Here is a 26650-nt window from a genome sequence, read left to right on the forward strand (position 1 = left end):
GATTCAGTAGAGTACACAGCACACAATGTTCTAGCTATGTTCTCTCCCACCATAAACAAAAGGCAAAACGCAATACCACTTCCGCCCTTAAAGAGGAAACGCGATATTGCTCACCTTTTTTTTTAGCATGCCTTATTGCACTGTTAGGCTTGCATCAATAACCACCAATTCTTTTCACAAATGTTTTGAGATAGCACCCAAACATAAACCCAGTAGAAGACACTGACAAAATGGACTAGCATGGTAGGGGACAGAGGGGAACAGGGACAAACCTATATACGGTTCAAACACTAGGTTGTGGACAAAGAAATAAGTGTGTGCCCTTGTAAAAACCGGAGGATGTCGCTTGTTGTGAAAAGGGGTGCCAGCACTATGGCCACAGGCCATTCCACTCCATAAGGCTGACATTCTTGTAGGCAGTTCAAATGTAGGGGCTGTCGAGAGCTGTAAATTGTCGCCTGCTTGGCCAGACACTAGAATCCTCTCTGGTTACGTCCCAAGACCCTGATTCAAGGGGGAGCAGCATGGCTCGATTCCAGAAAGTGGGATACCCATGGAAGGAGTGTGGTGAACAAGTCCACGGTCATGTTCATTCAGGACACGCAACAGAAAATATTTTGCCACGGAAAACAAACGTTTGTGTTGCTCTCAACAGCCCAGGTACTCCCTTTCTGTTTGGTGCCAAATTAACACAACCTTGTTTTGAAGGAGCATTCTGTGATTTTGACGACAAACTCTTCAGAATCAGTCAAGAGGCTGTTTGTCCTCGTCTATTTAGGTTAAATCTCAAATTGGGTAATAATGTAATCAAATAGAATCTCTTCTGTATTGACAGTGGATAAAATGCACAATAAAGTGATGAAACTGAATTGGTGACATTTAATCATAAACTCAATGACATTATTTCCCTCAATCAAAAGAGTTACATGAGTCAAAGATGACAACAGTTTAATCCCCAGCAGTATTATAACTGCAGAACCAACTCAGCGAAGATCATAGGATGAGTTTTATGGAATACATTTTTCACCTTTGCATGCACAGAGCCCCTGATAAAGCGGTGTTTCACTCTAAAACAAATGGTGTCCAGAACAATCCTGTGCAATCTATAGACAACTGTGCGTGGGTCACACATGTATAGTATACCGTCTTCCCTCGAAGAAAAACACGTTGCACAACGAAGAGTCATTCGGCAGAAAGAGCAGATGAGATATGCAGGTGTGTAAATAGAACTCATGGTGGTGTGACCAACCGACAAAGGAGCACCGACACCTTCACTCCTTCTGTGTATGTGACAGTAGGTGGGGCTGCCACCATGAATAGAAAGGCCCACAGAGCTTTGCCTTTGTTTACCGCTGGCTGTGGCTCTATGGTTCCCATACTGAACTTATGAATGTGAAGGCCGCCCGCTCAAGCTCTATGCTTTGAGTTGACAACAACAGGAGGGGACATCTTTGCTAGGGGTTAGGTCTGTGTATGCGAAGGCACAAATGAGCTACAGTGGGGAGAACAAGTATTTGATACACTGCCGATTTTGCAGGTTTTCCTACTTACAAAGCATGTAGAGGTCTGTAATTTTTATCATAGGTACACTTCAACTGTGAGAGACTAAACAAAAATCCAGAAAATCACATTGTATGATTTTTAAGTAATTCATTTGCATAAGTATTTGATACATCAGAAAAGCAGAACTTAATATTTGGTACAGAAACCTTTGTTTGCAATTACAGAGATCATACGTTTCCTGTAATTCTTGACCAGGTTTGCACACACTGCAGCAGGGATTTTGGCCCACTCCTCCATACAGACCTTCTCCAGATCCTTCAGGTTTCGGGGCTGTCGCTGGGCAATACGGACTTTCAGCTCCCTCCAAAGATTTTCTATTGGGTTCAGGTCTGGAGACTGGCTAGGCCACTCCAGGACCTTGAGATGCTTCTTACGGAGCCACTCCTTAGTTGCCATGGCTGTGTGCTTCGTGTCGTTGTCATGCTGGAAGACCCAGCCACGACCCATCTTCAATGCTCTTACTGAGGGAAGGAGGTTGTTGGCCAAGATCTTGCGATACATGGCCCCATCCATCCTCCCCTCAATACGGTGCAGTCGTCCTGTCCCCTTTGCAGAAAAGCATCCCCAAAGAATGATGTTTCCACCTCCATGCCTCACGGTTGGGATGGTGTTCTTGGGGTTGTACTCATCCTTCTTCTTCCTCCAAACACGGCGAGTGGAGTTTAGACCAAAAAGCTCTATTTTTGTCTCATCAGACCACATGACCTTCTCCCATTCCTCCTCTGGATCATCCAGATGGTCATTGGCAAACTTCAGACGGGCCTGGACATGCGCTGGCTTGAGCAGGGGGACCTTGCGTGCGCTGCAGGATTTTAATCCATGACGGCGTAGTGTGTTACTAATGGTTTTCTTTGAGACTGTGGTCCCAGCTCTCTTCAGGTCATTGACCAGGTCCTGCTGTGTAGTTCTGGGCTGATCCCTCACCTTCCTCATGATCATTGATGCCCCACAAGGTGAGATCTTGCATGGAGCCCCAGACCGAGGGTGATTGACCGTCATCTTGAACTTCTTCCATTTTCTAATAATTGCGCCAACAGTTGTTGCCTTCTCACCAAGCTGCTTGCCTATTGTCCTGTAGCCCATCCCAGCCTTGTGCAGGTCTACAATTTTTTCCCTGATGTCCTTACACAGCTCTCTGGTCTTGGCCATTGTGGAGAGGTTGGAGTCTGTTTGATTGAGTGTGTGGACAGGTGTCTTTTATACAGGTAACAAGTTCAAACAGGTGCAGTTAATACAGGTAATGAGTGGAGAACAGGAGGGCTTCTTAAAGAAAAACTAACAGGTCTGTGAGAGCCGGAATTCTTACTGGTTGGTAGGTGATCAAATACTTATGTCATGCAATAAAATGCAAATTAATTACTTAAAAATCATACAATGTGATTTTCTGGATTTTTGTTTTAGATTCCGTCTCTCACAGTTGAAGTGTACCTATGATAAAAATTACAGACCTCTACATGCTTTGTAAGTAGGAAAACCTGCAAAATCGGCAGTGTATCAAATACTTGTTCTCCCCACTGTACATGCTTAATAATGTGAAACTCATCCTATAACATTACTCAATTTAGGCTGCGCTTTTCAGACGTGACACTAGATAACTTGAACTGAAAGCCAAGTAGACTGCAGCAACTATTACTTTGGATGAACTGTACTCCTTAGCTCAGGCTAAACCACATAACCATAGGCAATACAATGCTAAGTTAACCTTATCTGAAGCAACATGTGCTGCTCAACTGGTTAGTTCATGCAAATTCCTGAGGAAGTTGTGCTGTACATGTCTTTCCACACCTTGGGTGAAAGGAAGTATTTTTTTTATTTAATTAGGCAAGTCAGTTAAGAACAAATTCTTATTTACAATTAGGCCCTCGCCCCGTCCAAACCAGAACCAATTGTGTGCCAATTGTGCGCAGCCCTGTGGGACTCCCAATCACGGCCGGTTGTGATACAGCCTGGATTCGAACCAGGGTGTCTGTAGTGACGCTTCAAGCACTGAGATGCAGTTCCTTAGACCACTGCGCCACTCGGGAGCCCACATTGCTACTGTAGGACTACTGTAAATGTTTAAGTCCACACCCAAAACATTTGGTCGACTTAAAGGGATACAAGATTAACTTGTCAATATAATGTCTATGTGTCCAGTACAAAGGAAGTTGAGGTAGTTTTGCGAGCCAATGAGCAATGACTGGAAGTCTATGGGTATCTGCTTTAAAACGGCAGCCAGGGGGCTATGCAGAGTGGGCTTACACACACACAAGCGGTCAATTTGTTGCGCACAGCCTATGCTGACTACAGTCTTCGGTTCCTAAAAAGGAACTAACCCCAGGTCTAGGTCCCAACACTGTAGCAATGGGTATCACTTCCCTTAGCAAATACATGAAAACATATTTCCCCATTTTCAACATGCCTTTGAAAAGGAGAAGCCCTGGAGCCAGGTTGCCCCTAGAGCCTCTAATGAGGGAATCGCAGAGGGAATGCTTAGATTGCAGATACAACCATGCCAATATGTAAGCTAACACTTTTGCATACATGCACATTTTGCATACGTGCACAACGTGACAAGTGCTATGGCTCAAACAAAAATACCAAAGAATATCTTTGGCATTTGGTATACCTCCTTGATTTATACCCAGCAGCAGAGGAGATGGAGTGCAGCTGCAGTAGGCTAGTCTGGATCACGTCAGGTCTGTGTGAGGATGATTATGAATCACACAAGGTCTTAACCCACTTGTCTGCTGAGGACTTTTTCATTTTTATTTATTTACCCTTTATTTACCTAGGCAAGTCAGTTAAGAACAAATTATTATTTACAATGATGGCCTACCAAAAGGCCTCCTGCAGGGACGGGGGCTAGGATTAAAAAATATTTATATAAATATAGGACAAAACATATCACAAGAGAGACAACACAACACTATATAAAGAGAGACCTAAGACAACCAAATAGCAAGGCAGCAACACATGACAACACAGCATGGTAGCAACACAACATGACAACATGATAGCAACACAACATGGTAGCAGCACAAAACATGGTACAAACATTAATGGGGACAAACAGCACAAAAAGTTAAAGACAACAATACATCACGCAAAGCAGCCACAACTGTCAGTAAGAGTGTCCATGATTGAGTCTTTGAATGAAGAGATTGAGATAAAACTGTCCAGTTTGAATGTTTGTTGCAGCTCGTTCCAGTCGCTAGTGACTGGCAGAACGGGTGTTGTATGAGGGCTGCAGTAGACATCTCAGATAGGGGGGAGTGAGGCCTAAAAGGGTTTTATAAATAAGCATCAACCAGTGGGTCTTGCGACAGGTATACAGAGATGACCAGTTTACAGAGGAGTGCAGTGATGTGTCCTATAAGGAGCATTGGTGGCAAATCTGATGGCCCAATGGTAAAGCACATTTAGCCGCTCGACAGCACCCTTACCTGCCGATCTATAAATTATGATTAAATGAGTAGTAAACAGACTGTCGAGCGGCAAAATAGACATGGTTTTTTATAAAAATTATTATTATTTGAGGGGACGGCTTATATTTGTCCTGTTTCTGTATGTAACAGAAACTCCCCCTGAGACACCTGCAGGAAGTGGGGTCACAGCCAGGGTCACCATTGTCTAGCGTCCCAAGAGCAATTAGTGGTAAGTGCCTTGCTCAAGGGCACAGCGACAGATCTTTCAACTTGTCAGCTTTGGGATTCTAACAACCTTTAAGTTACTGGCCCAACACTTTAACCTTGAGGCTACCTGCCACCCCGTTTAAGTGTTATTGATGTTGTTTGGATAGAGAATTTCTCAAAATCCAAATGGTAAGAGAGCAGAAGACGTGTGAGTAAACAAATAAACAATGCCTTTTTTCAAAACTAGTCATGCAATGGAAACTTTCTGCCCTTCGGGTTTTATTTTCACTGCTGACGGCAACATGTTAAACCTTGTTCAATGAAATGGAGGATCACACCATTTCAAGGGTAGAAATAGAAGAAGAAACATTCTGGGAGCTCACCACTATAAATGGCCTTTTACTTGGCAATGGTGAATAACTTTTTTTTTTGTGAGCTGCATAACCTACCAACTACACACAGTGAACATAAACCGCCCCTTGATTTACCTTGGAGTAATATGCCATCTGCTGGCTGATACAAAACACAACTATTTGCTAGAGTTCTTTAAAATGTATTCAGAGAATCAAATTCAACACTTTCAAATGTTCAACTCGCATAACAGAAATTTCACATTACAGAAATAAAATATTTAAAATGAACAAAGGTAATTTTTCGATTAGCTAAGACATTGAAAACTGTAATTAAAAACTTTGATTGTCGTATACACTTTAAAAAACAAAGATTGGTACACCAAGGAATTGTAAAAGCTAAATTACCTTTCTCTAAAACATGCCTTTACTCTAAAAACCCTATCACTGCAATTGCACATTATTTGTTAATTAAAACCATAAAATCTATTATTAAAGTTATAAAAGGCAACAATGGCCTGTAAATAAATCAGCTCCCATTACTACCTCAACATAGCTGAAGAGAGGGGAACTGTCAGCATGACTAGTTAGTATCTTTGGGACTTTAAACCACCACATACAACAAGTCTGAGTATTCGCTCTAGACATCTACATTGAGCAACTGTTTCCACCAGCAGTCACCACCTTCCATGTCTTGGACCTAGGTTATCAGATAGCAGCATATTGTTCGTTCCATGTTTTAGACTATACCTGTCATGGCTGAATAGCAGCAGGCATTCAATGTCTGTTACCATGGCCAATGACTCCACAAGTAATTAAAATACTGTATCTGCATCCACAGGGACGATTACTTAAGGCCTCCTCTTCTAGTCTATTTAGTGTTATCAGCACTCTTACGGTCTCTCAGTAAGTAGCTTCGTCAATGTTGTCGTCGCTGTCCCCTCCAAACTCCTCTCCGTTGTCAAAGTAAGACATGATGTAGTCGGTATCCTGGAACGCAGATGAGAAGCAGCGTTTCCATTAGGAAAAACTTGTGAGACCCATGGTAAGACCAGATTTTAATTTGCAAGGGTGCCCCACTGCCAAATGACACCACATATGGAATCGAGTCGGTTGCAATTAATATTGAGCTATGCAAGGAGTAATGATAGCCTACCAAGTGAACAATGGCTCTATGCACAATGCACATCTCCCTTGGTCCCGCTGGCTTGTCAACATTCTCTGTTTCAGTGTCGCTTCATTTCCCCACTTGTCTGTACCTTCTTGGTATAGTAGCTAGCTAGTTTAATTTGAGCTGTTTTTAGCATGTTTGACATAGCTATTCAAACATATATTAGAGGAAGGCATCTTACTTAATCAAAATACTCCCCCTTTGTGAACTTGTATGACATTTCAGTGAGTCCTCATTTGGAGAGGTGAATCTCGCAAAACATCATAGAACACTTATGGCCTGAGTAAATACAGCCGTGTCTGTCACAAACTCAATGGCACGGGAAACTGAAGGCCGGATCCAGTTGATAAAATGTGGCAAGTTTGCAAGCAAGAGCGCAAGCTCAAGACAGACAGGAATAATCGACTGATGATTGAAAGACAACCTGAACCAATCTCCATGCATAGCCAAAGTGACTATAAGAAGATATGGATTTTCATCAGGATATTTTCTGCTGGACAATGTGTCCGGCAATGTTTTTATTTTCGGCTTTTATGGGGGGGTTTTAGCGACCAAAAGACGGCTATTATCAGCTAATGGACCTCTGATGAGAAGGTGGGGATTTTATGGAGCCTAAACACACCTTAAACACCGTTTATGCACTTATATATTTTGTGAATAGTATTTGAGTAGCTATTATGATAAACGAGTGTTGTTAGCATCAGTGTTACTCGCCGCCCATTATCTCAACTGGCATTTCACCCATTTTTTTACCACTAAAACCCTGACCATAACAATCAGGTTCAAAGAGGAGAGGGTTACAAAACGTAAATGGGCCACATCAGTCGTCAATACCCCTTACCTCTTCAAAGTCTTCCTCGAATTCCTCTTCCTCTGCCTGTTCTTCTTCCTCGTTCGTCTTCTTTTTCTCCCCGTCTTCCTCTTCCTCAGAGTTCACCGCCTCTTCTTTCTTTTCGAGAGTCTGAAGGGTGGGAATTTCCACGAAACATCAAAACCAGAGCACGGTATATGCAAATCTCCCTTAATTAGCAGTAACTAAAAGGAATAAATGTATGATCTCTAGCCTTTCGAAGAAAGGTTAGTAATTTTTGTAGTATCCTACCTCCAGCTTGGTGAGAATCTCCTCTTTTCCCACAAGAGGTTTCTTTGGCTGTTTAACTTGGGGTGGATGTCCTAGAAGAGAAGAACGGAACATGAAGGTTAACCTAAAAGTAAATAAATAAAAAAGGAGAACAGACATGGCAACAAATGGCACAAGACAGAAGTATGGCCGTAACTACATATGAGAACACAGAGGTCAGGACCTCGTGAATTTTTTTCTAATAAATGTATCTATATATATATCTATATCTATATATATCTCTATATATATACACAGTTGAAGTCGGACGTTTACATACACTTCTAATAAATGTATCTACATAGATATATATATCTATCTATCTATCTATCTCTATATATATACACAGTTGAAGTCGGACGTTTACATACACTTAGGTTGGAATCATTAAAACTCGTTTTTCAAACACTCCACAAATTTCTTGTTAACAAACTACAGTTTTGGCAAGTCGGCTAGGACATCTACTTTGTGCATGACACAAGTAATATTTCCAACAATCGTTTACAGACAGATTATTTCACTGTATCACAATTCCAGTGGGTCAGAAGTTTACATACACTAAGTTGACTGTGCCTTTAAACAGCTTGGAAAATTCCATATAATGATGTCATGGCTTTAGAAATTTCTGATAGGCTAATTGACACAAGTATATATTTTTAAACCTGCATATTTTGTTAATATTTCCTGCTAACATGAATTTCTTTTAACTAGGGAAATTGTGTCACTTCTCGTGCGTTCTGTGCAACAGAGTCAGGGTATATGCAGCAGTTTGGGCTGCATGGCTCGTTGCGAACTGTGACGACTATTTCTTCCTAGCAAAGACAGCCAACTTCGCCAAACGGTGGATGATTTAACAAAAGCGCATTTGTGAAAAAAAGCATAATCGTTGCACGAATGTACTTAACCATAAACATCAATGCCTTTCTTAAAATCAATACACAGAAGCATATATTTTTAAACCTGCATATTTAGTTAAAAGATATTCAGGTTAGCAGGCAATATTAAACTAGGGAAATTGTGTAACTTCTCTTGCGTTCATTGCACGCAGAGTCAGGGTATATGCAACAGTTTGGGCCGCCTGGCTCGTTGCGAACTAATTTGCCAGAATTTTACGTAATTATGACATAACATTGAAGGTTGTGCAATGTAACCGGAATATTTAGACTTATGGATACCACCCGTTAGATAAAATACGGAACGGTTCCGTATTTCACTGAAAGAATACACGTTTTATTTTCGAAATTATAGTTTCCGGATTTGACCATATTACATTTACATTTACATTTAAGTCATTTAGCAGACGCTCTTATCCAGAGCGACTTACAAATTGGAAAGTTCATACATATTCATCCTGGTCCCCCCGTGGGGAATGAACCCACAACCCTGGCGTTGCAAGCGCCATGCTCTACCAACTGAGCCACACGGGATATTAATGACCTAAGGCTCGTATTTCTGTGTGTTATTATGTTATAATTAAGTCTATGATTTGATATTTGATAGAGCAGTCTGACTGAGCGGCGGTAGGCAGCAGCAGGCTCGTAAGCATTCATTCAAACAGCACTTTCGTGCGTTCGCCAGCAGCTCTTCGCAATGCTTCAAGCATTGCGCTGTTTATGACTTCAAGCCTATCAACTCCCGAGATTAGGCTGGTGTAACCGATGTGAAATGGCTAGCTAGTTAGCGGGGTGCGCGCTAATAGCGTTTCAAACGTCACTCGCTCTGAGACTTGGAGCAGTTGTTCCCCTTGCTCTGCAAGGGCTGCGGCTTTTGTGGTGCGATGGGTAACGCTGCTTCGAGGGTGGCTGTTGTCGATGTGTTCCTGGTTCGAGCCCAGGTAGGGGCGAGGAGAGTGACGGAAGCTATACTGTTACACTGGCAATACTAAAGTGCCTATAAGAACATCCAATAGTCAAAGGTATATGAAATACAAATGGTATAGAGAGAAATAGTCCTATAATTCCTATAATAACCTCAACCTAAAACTTCTTATATGGGAATATTGAAGACTCATGTTAAAAGGAACCACCAGCTTTCATATGTTCTCATGTTCTGAGCAAGGAACTTAAACGTTAGCTTTCTTACATGGCACATATTGCACTTTTACTTTCTTCTCCAACACTTTGTTTTTGCATTATTTAAACCAAATTGAACATGTTTAATTATTTATTTGAGGCGATATTTATTTGATTGATGTATTATATTAAGTTAAAATAAAAGTGTACATTCAGTATTGTTGTAATTGTCCTTATTACAAATTTTAAAAAAGTACAAAATTAAATCGGCCAATTAATCGGTATCGGCTTTTTTTGGTCCTTCAATAATCGGTATCGGCGTTGAAAAATCATAATCGGTCAACCTCTAACACACACACACACACACACACACACACACACACACACACACACACACACACACACACACACACACACACACACACACACACACACACACACACACACACACACACACACACACACACACACACACACACACACACAATTGAGCTCAGATGCATCCTGTTTCCATTGATCATCCTTGAGATGTTTCTACAACTTGATTGAAGTGAATTCAATTGGACAGGATTTGGAAAGGAACACACCTGTCTATATAAAGGTGCAACATTTGAAAGTGCATGTCAGAGCAAAAACCAAGCCTTGAAGTCAAAGGAATTGTCCGTAGAGCTCTGAGACAGGATTGTGTCGAGGCACAGATCTGGGGAAGGGTACCAAAAAATGTCTGCAGCATTGAAGGTCCCCAAGAACACAGTGGCCTCTATCATTCTTAAATGGATGAAGTTTGGAACCACCAAGACTCTTCCTAGAGCTGGCCGCCTGGCAAAACCGAGCAATCGGGGGAGAAGTGCCTTGGTCAGGGAGGTAACCAAGAACCAGATGGTCACTCTGACAGAGGTCCTCTGGAGAATAACGCTGTAAGGTAACAAAAAGTGGAAAATGGGAAGGGGTCTGAATACTTTCCGAATGCACTGTATATACTGAGTATAGCTGGATGTCCTTTGGGTAGTGGACCATTCTTGATACACACAGGAAACAGTTGAGCGTGAAAAACCCAGCAGCGTTGTAGTTCTTGACACAAACTAGTGCGCCTGGCACTTACTACCATACCCCGTTCAAAGACACTTAAATATTTTGTCTTGCCCATTAACCCTCTGGATGGCACACACACACAATCCATGTTTCAATTGTTTCATGGCTTAAAAATCCTTCTTTAACCTGTCTCCTCCCCTTCATCTACACGGATTGAAGTGGATTTAACAAGTGACATCAATAAGGGATCATAGCTTTCACCTGGTCAGTCTATGTTTATTGTTTTGTATACTTAGAGTATTTTGTACACAATAAAGATAATTTATTATGGGCCAACATCTAAATATTGCTCCAAGCGTTGATTAAAACTCAGAACGCTTATTTTTTATCTGACAACGTTCTAATTGTGCCTGCCTCTTTGCGAACGAGTGGAATCATGAACAGTGGTTTGTTCATTATGTTCACCTGCGTCCCCCGGATATGCCTCCTGGATTTGCCTTTTTAGGAGAACATTCACCAGTCTCTCAAAAGGCTAACTCCACTCTCTCGTGGCACAGGCCTCACGAGGGCCTGAGACGTGAAACAAACTACCCCAGCCCACAGTCAGTTCAAGTAAACAAGAAGAGATGCTGCTGAAAGTGCGTTTGTGAGATTTCGGACAAAAGGCAATTTTAAAACCGTCTCGCGACTCTGTTCGTATCTACAAACATCCCCCAAACAAAAACGGACTCTCGGATAATGCACAACTGGTAAACAGTCACTTATGTCAGTCAGTTAGGTGGCTAGCTGCCGGCAGAGACTTCTATTGCAGTAACGTTGAAGGTCTCTGGCTAGTATTACTTAGCTTCTTACTTCATCCTACCTCAGCAGGAGCAAACGATACACCAATACGTTCTCATAATAGGTTTCATTTACAGAGAGTAGGCTACTGAGACAGACAGTGATGTGGGCATGTGGCACTCAGTGTTGAGGCTGGGGCAGGCTGCAATTCATGCAGGAGGTAGCAGAGGAGAGAGAGGAAGCAAGCAGAGAGAGAAGTTACTACAGTGCTTCCTAAACTTGGGCCTCAGAAAATCTGTACTTATCTTATCAAACAAGATAAGAACTTACAAAAAGTATGATATGTTTGAATATGAACATCTTCGCATGGCCTATCTTCCCTATAGGCCTAGATTAACATGCAAACAAAGTTGTAAAATGCCATACGTTTTCATTTCGTCCCTGACGCTACATGTCAGTGTGAACGATTTCTCACATAACATTACAATTATAAAACTAATAGGCCATGTGTTTGTAGAACGACTGAGGTGAACGAACCTACAGCAGCCAAGTTGAGAATGGCTGGGGTCATTTTTGCTGTTCACCAAATAGCATTTCAACGTTTTTTTTAACGGACCTCACTAAAACTCAAACCCTGGTTACAGCCCTTGACAGAAGGGGTGGGAAGCGGTTCAAAATTGTTTCGCAAGGAATTCAAAGGCCAAAGTAAGTAGCTAAGAAAATATGTTGATGAACATATTAGTTCACTTATTGAGTATCTGGGAAAGAAAATTCTCAATTGAAAACAATACATGGCTTCCACAAAGTTTGAATTCCACACACAAATCTCAAGGCCTTTCAGACAAAGTACTCACTTTTAGCCAGAGGCTTCCTCACTTTAATGCAAAGCTCTTTAGGTAATCTGCTCCAGTCTGAAACAGAACCATAGAAAAAGAGAAACATGTTAACACAGAAAAATACACCATAATGGATCTTATTCACAGTATAAGGAATAATGACACCACAGCACAAGATTAAAAATCAGATAAATTCAGACCAGAAATGGACTTGTCTGGCACCATCTGCTGGACATATACCAACACTGCATCAAAAGAAAGCACCAGAAAAAGGACCGACAGCCTGGCTAGGAGTTGCCACTGAAGACTACTAGCAGCAGGAAAGTGGCACAGAGAACTAAATAGTTTATGAAAGAAACAACTGTTCTGTGATCAGTTGGGTGCAGATTCTAACCCCCAGTATTTCCACAAACCAGCCCATCATCACTCACCTGGGCTCCACTCGATGGCACTGTCCTTGGGCTCTCCGCTCTGGTACTTATCAGAGTAGCGATCGACATCTACAATGGAAACACCAGCATAATTACAACTAATAATGTCCTATTCATATAATACCAGCAAGGGAAAACAAGTATAACACTCCATTACAAAACCTTCTATACCATTTGTCTGACATACATTAACATCCATCATAACTGGGTACTTTTACATGCATTCAATAACCCGATTATTGTGAATACTTTGATAATATAATAGATTGATTTAAACATTTACATGCTTTGCCCTTACAATCCGGTTTACATGGACAGCTGATAAATTGGCTACCTAAAGGGACTTTGAACATTTTTTAAATTTGCCAATCAAAAACAAAGGTTGTATTTCAGCAATCTTATACATTTTGGGAAGCGTATTTGATTGAGTTCAGACATATACACATTGTATGTGAAAACTATTTCTAAGATGCATACTTTCGAGTCTTACGAAATTATTTCACGCGCGACAAATGACATAACAAAAACTTGCAATTTTCTTTAAAAGTTTACAAATAACATTAACCATATGACTTTGGAACTTAGCTCAATCACGGTTAATAACATTCTACGATTTCTCCACCCCTTAAAATGAAACTCGGCAATATGACATTACAACGAGCAGCACCGCAGATGTTGCAGATGAGCGCGATGCAAGACAATGCACTCACCGAGTATCAGAGTAGTTGTGCATGTGCAATTCAATAGCTACAACGTGATAGCTATGGGACCAAAATGGCAGAGCCTCACGCTTCAATGCCCTTACTTGTTTGCGGAAATTGGCCTGATATTGCCCTTTACTTTGTGCATCGCTAACTCTACTTTCAATCCTGTGTGTGCTGGCTTACCTCTTTTGGGAGCGGCCCGTCTGATGTAGAAGGGCAGGGTCTTGTTGGCAGCCCTCAGTTCCTGTTTCAGAGCCAGCATGTACTCCACCTCCTCTCCTGTCTGCAGGGGCACAGGCTGGACTGGCATGGGCTGAGGTTAAGGAGGGGGGACAGATCAAGAGGCTGGGTTGTTATAGCGCCACAACACTAGCAGTAAGCAAAGACATTACTACATTTAAATTACTATACAGTATTTCAAAATACTGCAACCCAGTTAGAGGATGGTAGGCAATATTGTGTGTTTAAACCAGTCAGTGTCCATACAAATGATATTGTACCTCAGAGAGAAAAAATGCCTCTAAGAGAAAAACAAAACATGTCTCCATTACATTACTAGTAATATTAGATAACTGTAATTATTTTAATTTTGTGACGCTCAAGACAAGAGCACTATAAGCAACAGTGGCAAGGTAAGTCTAGGCTATGTTACAAGCCCTGACTCCATGTGCACACTCACAGGGAAGAGGGGTGAGGGCTTAAAGGTGGTGGGGGGCAGGCTGTCTCCCCTTCCTATGCCCAAGTCCTCCAGGTTGAAGGTCATCTGACCCCTTCCACGACCCCTGCCTCTTCCAGCCATGGTGATGAGTCTGTAGCTAAATGCATGAAAGAAAACTGATAGTAGCCTAACAAACACAAACGCACATAACAGCCAGTATTGTGGATATCTAACTAGCATTTGAGACAGGGCTCCCAACACTTGGGCCCCAATTTACCTGTTTATAGATTGCTAGTAACTAGTCAGGTAGCTAGCACTCAATAACCACATGGGAGTCCATACAGAATAGGAAAGCTAATTACAGTAGCTATTGCATTTCACCCTTGCCCTACTGACTGCTGTATGGGCCTGAGTTCTCGAGAGTTAATTTCACACATGATTACATCACATTTTTTAGCAGGCAAAATATCTAGCTAGCCGTGATATTTTAACTGCCATCCAGTGCAGCATTGTGGTTGTTGTATAGCCAGCTAACTAACATTAGTATTGGCTGGCATTCAAGCTAGCTAGCTATATTTCACCGCTAAGGGTCATTCTGGCATGGTATTGTTTCCACTTAACGTTACCTAAATGGTTTGATAGCGATGAAGCTAACGATTAAGCTTGCAGGTTGAGCCTTCTAATAAACTGCAGGCTATAATACATATGTTGCTTATACTGTAGAACATTCAACATGTTAGGAATAAACCCACACGTGCAGACTGCCGGATGTTTTCAACTGGAGTAAACGTGTGTTCCGTCAGCCTTGAATGTCTCATGAAACATATTCTGTGAGGAATTGTTCCGCCCTACTGCCAAGTACTGATATAGAATGATCGTTTCCAATTTAATCTACAATGACACAATTTCCCCTAAAAAATGTGTTAGTGTTTTTTAGCAGTTGTGGTGAGCCATATCATAGACAAAAATGTAGTAATTGTTATTAATTCATTCTTCTGTCTGGGCAATAAGGAAAAACAGCCTACAAGACATTGATGCTTTTCTCATTCGCCCCCAAATAGCTCGGCCAGTGCTGCCACCTGATGGCACTATTATTCCTAGCGTATTTTGTTATTTGCCAATGGCTTATGTACAATGATTTACGATTGTTTGAGAAAGTAAGGGTGTGGTGTTTAGTTCGGAGTGAATTTTAGATTTGCCTGTTAGCTTTGTGCTTGTGTTGCTGAAAAGGTTAGACTCTTAAATGGTATGTAATGCCAAATAATTACTTTACATTTCACATCTACCCCTATAGTGACTTCACAGGAAATACTGGGGATATTTCCTTTAACAGAGCACAAGTCACACTACAGAAGTAAATCGTTCCATCCTTTATTAAACATAGCTTGCAAGAGATAAATATTACAAAGTTATTTCCTCCAAAATTAGCTTATTTTTTCAGTCAATGCATAATCATTATTAATCAACTGGCAGTTTTCAAACAGCATCAATATTTATTTTTATTTTTTTTATATATATTTGAAGACATTTAAATATTAAGTATGTGCAAAAGGTCAGGATTTACATTTGAAATCAAAATAAAACAAAAAGGGCTTTTTTTTATAGGATCAAAATTCATTTTAATGTTTTCATCCATTCCCCAATGTCCATTCAATTGATACAGATTGAGTCATTATCAATGTCATTTTTTTCTCACAAATGTAATATACAACATCAACATTATGCAATGTTCAAACTGAGGAATTGCAGTTAATTTTATATGTATAAAAAGAAAAGATTTCAGCATATTCACATCAAATTTAGAAAATGATTTGCAATAAATCGCCCCCTCCCTCCCCTTCAAAAAGTTACCTGTATTTCCAACAATAACTAATATGCCAAGAGTAAATGAAATTATACCAATAAAATAATATTATACATTTGTGTAGCCAGGAAATGTGATCAGTCCTCCATCAGAATGACATCACGATTAGTAAACCCCATAACTAACACTGTCCTGATGGGCAGCTTTATCTGCCTTAAAATGTTTTAGTCACAACCCCATTCTTTTTTAACTCACTTATATGGCAGTCAATATACAGTATTGTCAGTTTGATAACGCCATGAAAATTCCCCCAAAACAGATGTTGACCAGAACAAAATGGTGATGAGGGCAATATTTCACTCATCTCCAACAGCTCCTAGCACACTAGATTAAAAACAAATACTTAAAAAAAAAAAGACAATTTAGACAATTTATATGTTCCAATGGAAAACATGAGCATTACAAAATGTCACATTTTCATATTAATAGAAATATGGAAGAAAGCAAAGGAAATGTACATGTTTTAACTTGTCATTTCAGACATGGGTAGCCCTGTAGTTCAGTACAGAAATTGAAGTCAACAAAACACAGAGAGATCTGTGGATTTGATGACCATCCCGGGGTAGTACTGTCCGTCAGCGCTTTGATCCATGCCACATCCTCACACATGAAGTCTGCATGGGCTCAACCAAAGTAAGAAATACACTGAACAGTGTTGAGTTTCTAATAGAACATACAACAAACATACGTGAACTTGACATTCTTCACGCTCGAAGCATGTGGAATGGATCTAACTCCATCAGAACAATGACCACTTTTCCAGCAAACACTACTTACTACAACAACAAAAAAATACATCCAGGGAGAAAATGTGTAAAAAAAATAAGAGAATAATAATCCCATACATTTTGCACATTTGTTACACAATAATACACAGTGATCACAAAACGAAATGACAAGCTTCACTATATTCATGGCTTTTTGTTTGCTTTTCTACACAATATACCATTTTTTTTTGAAGGGAGAAAAAAAGCTTATGTACAATAAGTCATTATTACTTCTGACCTAGCAAATATCGTGTCATTTTTTATTTCAGTCAATAAAATGTTGTTTAATTATTGTTTTTATTTTTTCTTGAAAACTTAAAACATTACAAACAAAACAAAAAATTAACTGAATTGAGACATCAGAAATAGAAGAATGACATTTAAAAACCCTAAAACATTTGACATTTAAAAAAAGAAAAAAGATTGGTTGAAATTACCAAGGTGTGTGGATTCATCTATTACAGTCTGCAAGAGAGAGAAAGGATCTTCAATATACAAGTCCAGCTTTGTAGCAAGAGGACATAGGAAAAAAAATGAGACAGCCAAATCAAATATATGATGGGGTGGGAAAGAAAATGTACCCCGACAAACATTTCTTTTATGACATCCTATACTAACCAACCACAAAAGTGGGAATTGATTGACAATTGTATAAGCAACAAAAAAACTCTCTTCTGAATGTAAACTTCCATTCACATCTACATATTGCACCTGCCAATCAAACCCAAGGTAGTTTCATAATGACTTGGTGTGTGTTCAGTATAAATAACTTACGAGAACTAGGAAAGGGAACTTGAAATTTCATAGGCCACTGCATGAGTGCACTTGACACACCAAATCTGTGTTTCCAGTGGGCAGAGCTTGTATGCAATCTTCAGACTACTCTGCCGTAGGACTAAATGTAAGCCCGTCATGTCAGGCCTGCCAAACTGCACACACCCAGTGATAGTAGTGTTAACTATCATGAGATTGATCCAAATCAGTAGATTACCTTGTTGGTTCAGCTCCTCATAGCTTCCACTCTAACAGTGTTGGTCATAATCTCACAACCAAACCATACAGGTTGTCAGTGCATAAGATGGTGAAAAACCCCAAACTCTTTCTTGAGGCCAGTGAACAATACAGGTCAGACATTTTTAAGTGCCAATATTATTGCAGTGTTTCCATTGGGTCTTTCGATGGTCCTTTGGCTTTACTTAAGTCTCTCTATGGCCATTGGGATGGTGATGTGCCCTAACCCTTTATTCTATAACCTATTTGACCAAAAACTGACATAATACGCTGTTGAGCCCATGGCCTACAGGGGCAAATGTTTTATGTCATTCAACGGTTGACCTAAACTCCTGATATAGTGAGAGGTGAAATTGCAAAGATAGGTTATAGCAGTAAATAATGCAACAATCCTCTAAAAGCCCGAAAGACTGAAAACTGTAAAACTGAACCTAGCACAAACTAAAAGTCCTGTCTGATCTTCCCAAGACTAGCCATAAACCCCCTATAGCTTCTACACGGACACACATGTAAAAACTTATCTCTTTGGCCAACGAGACAAACCCCAAACTGATTAAAGATCTGCTGGTCGACCTCTCTCGGAGTAATACTGCATATTTACTGAACACTGCTTTAATGTATTGTATGACGTGTAGCAAACTTAACTTCAAAACCAAACCGAAAAACAAACATAGAAAGTGCTGCTGGTGAAATGTGTGTGGCAGTGGTAAAAGAGTGTTGACAGGCGTGAGAGACCATGCTTGTATGACCGATGCCCCAAAGGACAATGGGGGGCAAAAAAATGATAAAAACAATTTGGTGTCAGTGCCAGCGTTAACAAACCTGTTCAAATCATTGAAAAGATAAGAGGGTTAACCAATTGAATGTCGTCTGATACAGTCCACATGAACACTCTGGACAATGGTCTCTCTCCCGACTCTCTCGTAGACAATCGGATGACATCCACACCTTGGGGTACCTGGGAATTATAACATTATTACATTTTTAACCTTTTATTTTTATTTTATTCATAATAAGAAAAGTGCTCCTCGAGAATGAGGCATCTCGTGTGCATTGCCTGAACACGATGATTGATCCATCTCTCCCATTTTCTAGATAAATCCATATCAGTCTCCTTTCTCTCAAGCTAGCCATCAATACATAATCCATATAGATATTTGAATAGTTTCAATCTGTTCACTATTTTTTGATAGTTATCGTCTCCTGGGACAAGTATCTCACAGATACGCAGCCTTTTCTACAGGAGACGGCGAAAAATAAAAATAAACTCATCAAGAAAGCCTACAACAACAAGAAAACAAATAACATGCCACTGCCACCTCCTGCTCGAGTCCTCTCCATTTCCCTCACGGTACCATAAGGAACAGTTGGGTTTAGAAAGGTTTGAAGTCTCTGCATACTCTGAAAGTGAAGGCATTGAGGGGCAATGGAGAATCTTGGGGGCAGCTTTCATGACCCCATTTTCAGGCCTGTGCCAAGCAGTGAGATGGGACGATACGCCACAGTACAAAATGGCTGCCAAGCTCCTTCTCTATGCAGACCATTGCCTCCACCGGTGACATGGCAGGTATTTTTTCTCACCGCAAACACCGGTGGACTTTCCTGTGCTTAGTTCATAGATTTTTTAAAACCTATCTGCTCCTTAGTGCGTACTTTCTGAATTTTCTCGCTTCCATTAATACTGTGTCAAATAAAAATATGAATAGTGCTTCCTGGTCATGATCCGTCATCTTTGCTGGTCGACTCGAAGCAGGGCAGTCAGTCATTGGACCAGTGTCCAGTTAGATCCGGTTCATTCCACATGATCGCCCTCTTACATAGCGATATGTCCATCTCTTTTGCTGCGTTGAAACTTCACAAGAATCCAATCCATAACAGAAGGTGGCTTTAAACATTTTGAAAACTAAAGAACCATACATATGGAGTGTAGAAGGGGAGTAACTAAAATACAATTATGCCAAAAGAAAAACAATGATATCCTAAAGCAACCCTGCATTAGTCCCCCCCCCCCAAATAAATAAAAGTAAAGGTATGAACTGAAAGGCGCTCTACGTAGCATAACAATAAAAAAGCTTAATAAGAGTAATAGTAACTGAAGCGGTAACAGTTATCATAATAATAATAGTAACAACGGCAATAATAGTAGTACAAATTATTTGAGAGTCTTCTAAATAATTTTGCTATAGTAAGAAAGTCGAGAAGTTGCACTGACAGTTTGGTTGTCTTTTGTCTGGCTGATTGTGTCGTTTCTCAGGCTGATTGTGTCGTTTCTCATGGGTTAGTTTAGGTAGGCACACGGACAGGCACTGCATGCAATGGGGTGGGGGAGGTGGTCTTTTTTTTGTGAGGGCCTGGTGGTGGGGGGTGGAGAAGGTGGCCCTTGGGGCGAGGATTGGGAAGGTGGGGGCAAAGGGCAGGGTTCATTTCTGTCCGTTGATGGACTGTGATATGGAGCGCGGCGGGATCATGTCCAACAGGTACTCCCTCTGGCGGTCAGCTAAGCTGGAGCCCTTGTGGGCCCCAACCCCTCCTTGGTTCAGGTATGCAATGTTCAATCCTGACAGAAAAGGAGAAAGAGATCAAGAATAATAGAGAACGAGAGAAAGAGACAGAGTTCAAACAAGAGGTTGAGAGAATGAACAAGGAAAGGGAAGTTAAAAGGACAGAAAGAAAGAGAGAGAGGAAAAAGAGAAAGAAAGAGGAACACATTCAATAAAACCCTTGTACCCACAACATATTTAAAAATAAAAACTGTTCCAGTCGGCTGTGTCTGTTTTGCCCACCAGGGTTGGGGTCAATTGCAATTTAATTTGAAATTCAAAATGTAACACTTGATTTTACTCACGAAGCGGAGAATTTACATTGAATTCAATTAAAGTTTTAACAATCTTCAAGTTATGGAATTATGATTGAATTGGAATTAGTGTGTTTGAATTGGAATTGTAAAAAAATGTAATTGAATATTTGTACATTTCACAGTTAATGCACTTAGTATCAAAAATTGACCGCAGGAGTTGTTTTAAAATTATTTAAAGTTGTATTTCTATGTCCAGTATAACTACAGTACACTGTCTGAACAATGACATGTTCAGTCTAACAGCCTGAGGGAATTTCATTGGAATTTGTGGAATTGTTGGGGATAATATTGAATTGGCAATTTGGTTTTAATAACATAACATTGGAACTTGGAGGGATTGAATTGTCTCTGAATTCAAAGACTAACCTGGAATTTGAATTGAATTTACAGGGAATTTAATTAGAATGTAATTTGTTGAATTAATCCCAACCCTGCTGTCCTCCTCACCAGAGATTTCAGAGTTTGTTAGACAATCATAAGGTATGACAATTATTATTGCAATAATTATTTTATTTATGCTCTCAGTATGGCCATCTTTGTGAAAAATGTGTAAAGCCCATCGTGTATCACTCTATCGCTTTCTTTGAAAGCTCAACATTTGGCATCACCTTCAGGTATAATGCATTATAATGCATTGTAAGACCAGCACGTATGACCCCCATATTATCGTCTCATCATCTCATAATGATCCTGACTGAATTAAAAACAGGCATTTGGAAGATGTTTAAAATGTGCTACATAGAAGACATAACTTATTTTGAGCCTTACACATTATACTAATCCCTTAAGGAAATCGAACCCACAACCATTTATACACTGAGTGTACAAAACATTAAGGACACCTGCTCTTTCCATGACATAGACTGACCAGGTGAAAGCTATGATCCCTTATTGATGTCACTTGTTAAATCCACTTAAAATCAGTGTAGATGAAGGGGAGGAGACAGGTTAAAGAAGGATTTTTAAGCCTTGAGACAATAGAGACATGTATTGTGTATGTGTGCCATTCAGAGGGTGAATGGGCAAGACAAAAGATTGAAGTGCCGTTGAATGGTGTATGGTAGTAAGTGCATGTGCACCAGTTTGTGTCAAAACTGCAATGCTGCTGGGTTTTTAAGCAGCATTGCAGCTTCTTCTACAATGTAGAAAATAGTAAAAATGAAGAAAAACCCTTGAATGATTAGGTGTGTCCAAACTTTTGACGGGTACTGCATATATACACACAGCACCAGTCAAAAGATTGGACACATCTACTCATTCCACGGTTTTTCTTTATTTTTACTATTTTCTACATTGTAGAATAATAGTGAAGACATCAAAACTATGAAATAACACATATGGAATCATGTAGTAACCAAAAAAGTGTTAAACAAATCAAAAATACATTTTATGTTTGAGATTCTTCAAAGTAGCCACCCTTTACCTTGGTGACAGCGTTGCACACTCTTGGCATTCTGTCTCCTCTGAACAGTTGATGTTGAGATGTGTCTGTTACTTGAACTCTGTGAAGCATTTATTTGGGCTGCAATTTCTGAGGCTAGTAACTCTAATGAACTTATCCTCTGCAGCAGAGGTAACTCTGGGTCTTCCTTTCATGTGGCGGTCCTCATGAGAGCCAGTTTCATCATAGCGCTTGATGGTTTTTACGACTGCACTTGAAGAAACTTTCAAAATTCTCCATATTGACTGACCTTCATGTCTTAAAGTAATGATGGACTGTCGTTTCTCTTTGCTTATTTAAGCTGTTCTTTCCATAATATGGACTTGGTCTTTTACCAAATAAGGCTATCTTCTATATACCAACTTTACCTTGTCACAACACAACGGATTGGCTCAAACGCATTAAGAAGGAAAGAAATACCACAAATGAACTTTTAACAAGGCACACCTGTTAATTAAAATGCATTCCAGGTGACTACCATATGAAGCTGGTTGAGAGAATGCCAAGAGTGTGCAAACTGTCATCAAGGCAAAGGGTGGCTACTTTGAAGAATCTCAAATATAAAATATATTTTGATTTGTTTAACACTTTTTGGTTACTACATGATTCTATATATGATATTTAATAGTATTGATGTCTTCACTATTATTATACAATGTAGAAAATAGTAAAAATAAAGAAAAACCCTGGAATGAGTAGGTGTGTCCAAACCTGACTTATATATCACACACATACATTACATACATACACACAAACATACATACATACAACATGTAATAGCATTATACAGTGCCTTTAGAAAGTATTCACACCCCTTGATTTTTCCCACATTTTGTTGTGTTACAGCCTGAATATAAAATTGGTTATATTTAGATGTTTGTCACTGGCCTACACACAATACCTCATAATGTCAAAGTTAAATTATGTTTTTAGAAATGTTTGTTTTGGCAAGCGTAAATAAGTTCAGGAGCTTAGCAACTCACATAACAAGTTGCATGGACTCACTCTGTGTGCATTAAAAGTGTTTAACAGGATTTTTGAATGACTACCTCATCTCTGTACCCCACACATACAATTAATTATCTGTAAGGTCCCTCAGTCAACCAGTGAATTTCAAACACAGATTCAACCACAAAGACCAGGGAGGTTTTCTAATGCCTCGCAAAAAAGGGCACCTATTGGTAGATGGGTAAAAATAAAACAAAGCAGACATTGAATACCCTTTTGAACATGGAGAACTTATTAATTACACTCTGGCTGGTGTATCGATACACGCAGTCACTACAGGCGTCATACCTAACTCAGTTGCCGGAGAGGAAGGAAACCACTCAGGGATTTCACCATGAGGCCAATGGTGACTTTGAAACAGTTACAGAGTATAATGGCTGTGGTAGGAGAAAATTGAGGATGGATCAACAACATTGTAGTTATTCCACAATATTAATATTAACCTAAATGAAAAGAAGCCTGTAAAAAAAATATATTGTCTGCAATAAGGCACTAAAGTAAAACAGCAAAAAATGTGGCAAAGAAATTACCTTTAAGTGCTGAATACAAAACGTTATGTTTGGGGCAAATCCAACACATCACTGAGGACCACTTTTCATATTTTCAAGCATTGTGGCGGATGGATCATGTTTTGGGTATGCTTGTCATCGGCAAGGACTAGGGAGTTTTTTGGGATAAAAAAACCCGGAGTAGAGCTAAGCGCAGGCCAAACCCTAGAGGAAAACCTGGTTCAGTCTGCTTTTCACCAGACATTGGGAGACAAATTCACCTTTCAGCAGGACAATAACCTAAAAGACAAGGCCAATTATACACTGGAGTTGCTTACCAAGACAACTTTGAATGTTCCTGAGTGGTCTAGTTACATTCAGTTTTGACTCAAATCTGCTTGAAAATCTATGGTAAGACTTGAAAATGGCTGTCTAGCAGTGATCAACACCCAACTTAACAGAGATTGAATAATTTTTTTAAGTATAATGTGCAAACATTGTACAATCCAGTGGTGCAAAGCTCTTTGAGATTGACCTATAAAGACCCACAGCTGTAATCACTGCCAAAGGTGATTCTAGCACGTATTGACTCAGGGGGTTGAATACTTATCTAATCAAGATATTTTTGTGTTTTATTTTTCATATTTAAGAGTTATTATTCCACTTTGTATTTTGTGTAGATCATTGACAAAAAAAATGCAATTAAATCAATTTCAATTCCACTTTGTACAACAACAAAATGTGGAAAAAGTCAAGGGGTGTGAATACTTTCAAGGCACTGTATCTGCAGGCTTTATGCCTAATTGAAGTGTTACCATAAGGGGTTCTCAAAAACCCACCGGGGATGTTGTAGATCTGGCGACGGCCATCATGCTGGATCCGACTGCTGCCACCGCCACCACCACTACCGCTCCCACCTCCTCCTCCGCAGCGCTGCTTCCCTGTCATCCCCAGCAGGCCGCTGGCCACGGAGAGCTGGGATGCCTGGGCGAAGTTGGAGAGGACGCCCCTCGCCGAGCTGGAGAGACCCCTCTGCATGGAGGCCTGAGGCTGGGGAGCCTGAGGGAGCAGAGAGTGGAGAGAAGGTGGAGGAAATCAGTGACCTCCAGATACATCAGTCCAGTCAAAACTGTTTTTTTTTTGTAACATTACAATTTAAAACATAATATGATACTGTGCTGGAGTATGGTCTACAAACACTGCCAACTAAAACAAATCAAATTTTATTGGTCACATACACATGGTTAGCAGATGTTAATGCGAGTGTAGCGAAATTAAATTAAAGCAGGAAGCACCAGTGACTCGGTCTATAAAAAAGTGGTCAGATGAAGCAGATGCTAAACAACAGGACTGTTTTACTATCACAGACTGGAACATGTTCCGAGATTCTTCCGATGGCATTGAGGAGAACACCCCATCAGTCACTGGCTTTATCAATAAGTGCATCGAGGACGTCGTCCCCACAGTGACTGTACGTACATACCCCAACCAGAAGCCATGGATTACAGGCAACATTCGCACTGAGCTAAAGGGCAGAGCTGCCGCTTTCAAGGTGCGGGACTCTAACCCGGAAGCTTACAAGAAATCCTGCAACGAACCATCAAACAGGCAAAGCGTTAATACAGGGCTAAGATTGAATCATACTACACCGACTCAGACGCTCGTCTTATGTGGCAGGGCTTGCAAACTATTACAGACTACAAAGGGAAGCACAGCCGCGAGCTACCCAGTGACACGAGCCTACCAGATGAGCTAAATCACTTCTATGCTTGCTTCAAGGCAAGCAACACTGAGGCATGCATGAGACTGTGTGTTCCGGACGACTGTGGGATCACGCTCTCCGTAACCGAAGTGAGTAAGACCTTTAAACAGGTCAACATACACAAGGCTGAGGAGCCAGATGGATTACCAGGACGTGTGCTCCGGGCATTCTGCTGACCAACTGGCAGGTGTCTTCACTGACATTTTCAACATGTCTCTGATTGAGTCTGTAATACAAACATGTTTCAAGCAGACCACCATAGTCCCTGTGTCCAAGAACACAAATGCAACCTGCCTAAATGACTACAGACCCATAGCACTCACGTCCGTAGCCATGAAGTGCTTTAATGGCTCACATCAACACCATTATCCCAGAAACCCTAGACCCACTCCAATTTGCATACCGCCCAAACAGATCCACAGATGATGCAATCTCTATTGCACTCCACACTGCCCTTTCCCACCTGGACAAAAGGAACACTCATGTGAGAATGTTATTCATTGACTACAGCTCAGCGTTCAACACCATAGTACTCTCAAAGCTCATCACTAAGCTAAGGATCCTGGGATTAAACACCTCCCTCTGCAACTGGATCCTGGACTTCCTGACGGGCCACCCCCAGGCGGTGAGGGTAGGTAGCGACACATCTGCCACGCTGATCCTCAACACTGGAACCCCCCAGGGGTGCGTGCTCAGTCCCCTCCTGTACTCCCTGTTCACCCACGACTGCATGGCCAGGCACAACATCATTACGTTTGCAGACGACACAACAGTGGTAGGCCTGATCACCGACAACGACGAGACAGCCTATAGGGAGGAGGTCAGAGACCTGGCTGGGTGGTGCCAGAATAACAACCTATCCCTCAACGTAACCAAGACTAAGGAGATGATTGTGGACTACAGGAAAAGGAGGACTGAGTACACCCCCATTCTCATCGATGGGGCTATAGTGGAGCAGGTTGAGAACTTCAAGTTCCTTGGTGTCCACATCAACAACAAACTAGAATGGTCCAAACACACCAAGACAGTCATGAAGAGGACATGACAAAGCCTGTTCCCCATCAGGAAACTAAAAAGATTTGGCATGGGTCCTGAGATCCTTAAAAGGTTCTACAGCTGCAACATCGACAGCATCCTGACTGGTTGCATCACTGCCTGGTACGGCAATTGCTCGGCCTCCG

The 26650-nt window shown here is 40.7% G+C and overlaps 2 protein-coding genes across 4 annotated transcripts in view; both read right to left on the reverse strand.

The window, feature by feature from the left end:
• Nucleotides 1–5714: 5714 nt before the first annotated feature.
• On the reverse strand, nt 5715–15116 carry polr3gla (RNA polymerase III subunit GL a). Of its 2 annotated transcripts, none has more exons than XM_071368022.1 (8): nt 15024–15116; nt 14293–14428; nt 13797–13926; nt 12910–12978; nt 12497–12553; nt 7801–7871; nt 7540–7659; nt 5715–6517 (listed from the first exon to the last, which is right to left on the reverse strand). In XM_071368022.1, the coding sequence occupies exons 2-8, from the start codon at nt 14410–14412 to the stop codon at nt 6431–6433; spliced, it is 654 nt and encodes a 217-aa protein (XP_071224123.1). In that variant the 5' UTR covers nt 14413–14428; nt 15024–15116; the 3' UTR covers nt 5715–6430. The 2 variants fall into 2 exon arrangements, with proteins under 2 accessions (XP_071224123.1, XP_071224122.1); XM_071368021.1 differs by having other exon boundaries at nt 14898–15082.
• Nucleotides 15117–18894: 3778 nt separating this feature from the next.
• Nucleotides 18895–26650, reverse strand: part of LOC139554843 (transcriptional repressor p66-beta-like) — a 46439-nt gene continuing 38683 nt past the window's right edge. Inside the window, exons 10-11 of one of the 2 annotated variants that reach the window (XM_071368018.1) lie at nt 24523–24766; nt 18895–20470 (exon numbers count right to left, since the gene is read on the reverse strand). In XM_071368018.1, coding sequence (XP_071224119.1) covers nt 20334–20470; nt 24523–24766 — 381 coding nt within the window. In that variant the 3' untranslated portion in view covers nt 18895–20333. The remainder of the gene's footprint in view (nt 20471–24522; nt 24767–26650) is intronic. The other variant, XM_071368019.1, reaches the window with a different exon arrangement.

The sequence above is a fragment of the Salvelinus alpinus genome, chromosome 26, assembly GCF_045679555.1.
Source record: "Salvelinus alpinus chromosome 26, SLU_Salpinus.1, whole genome shotgun sequence".
In the NCBI taxonomy this organism is placed as follows: domain Eukaryota; kingdom Metazoa; phylum Chordata; class Actinopteri; order Salmoniformes; family Salmonidae; genus Salvelinus; species Salvelinus alpinus.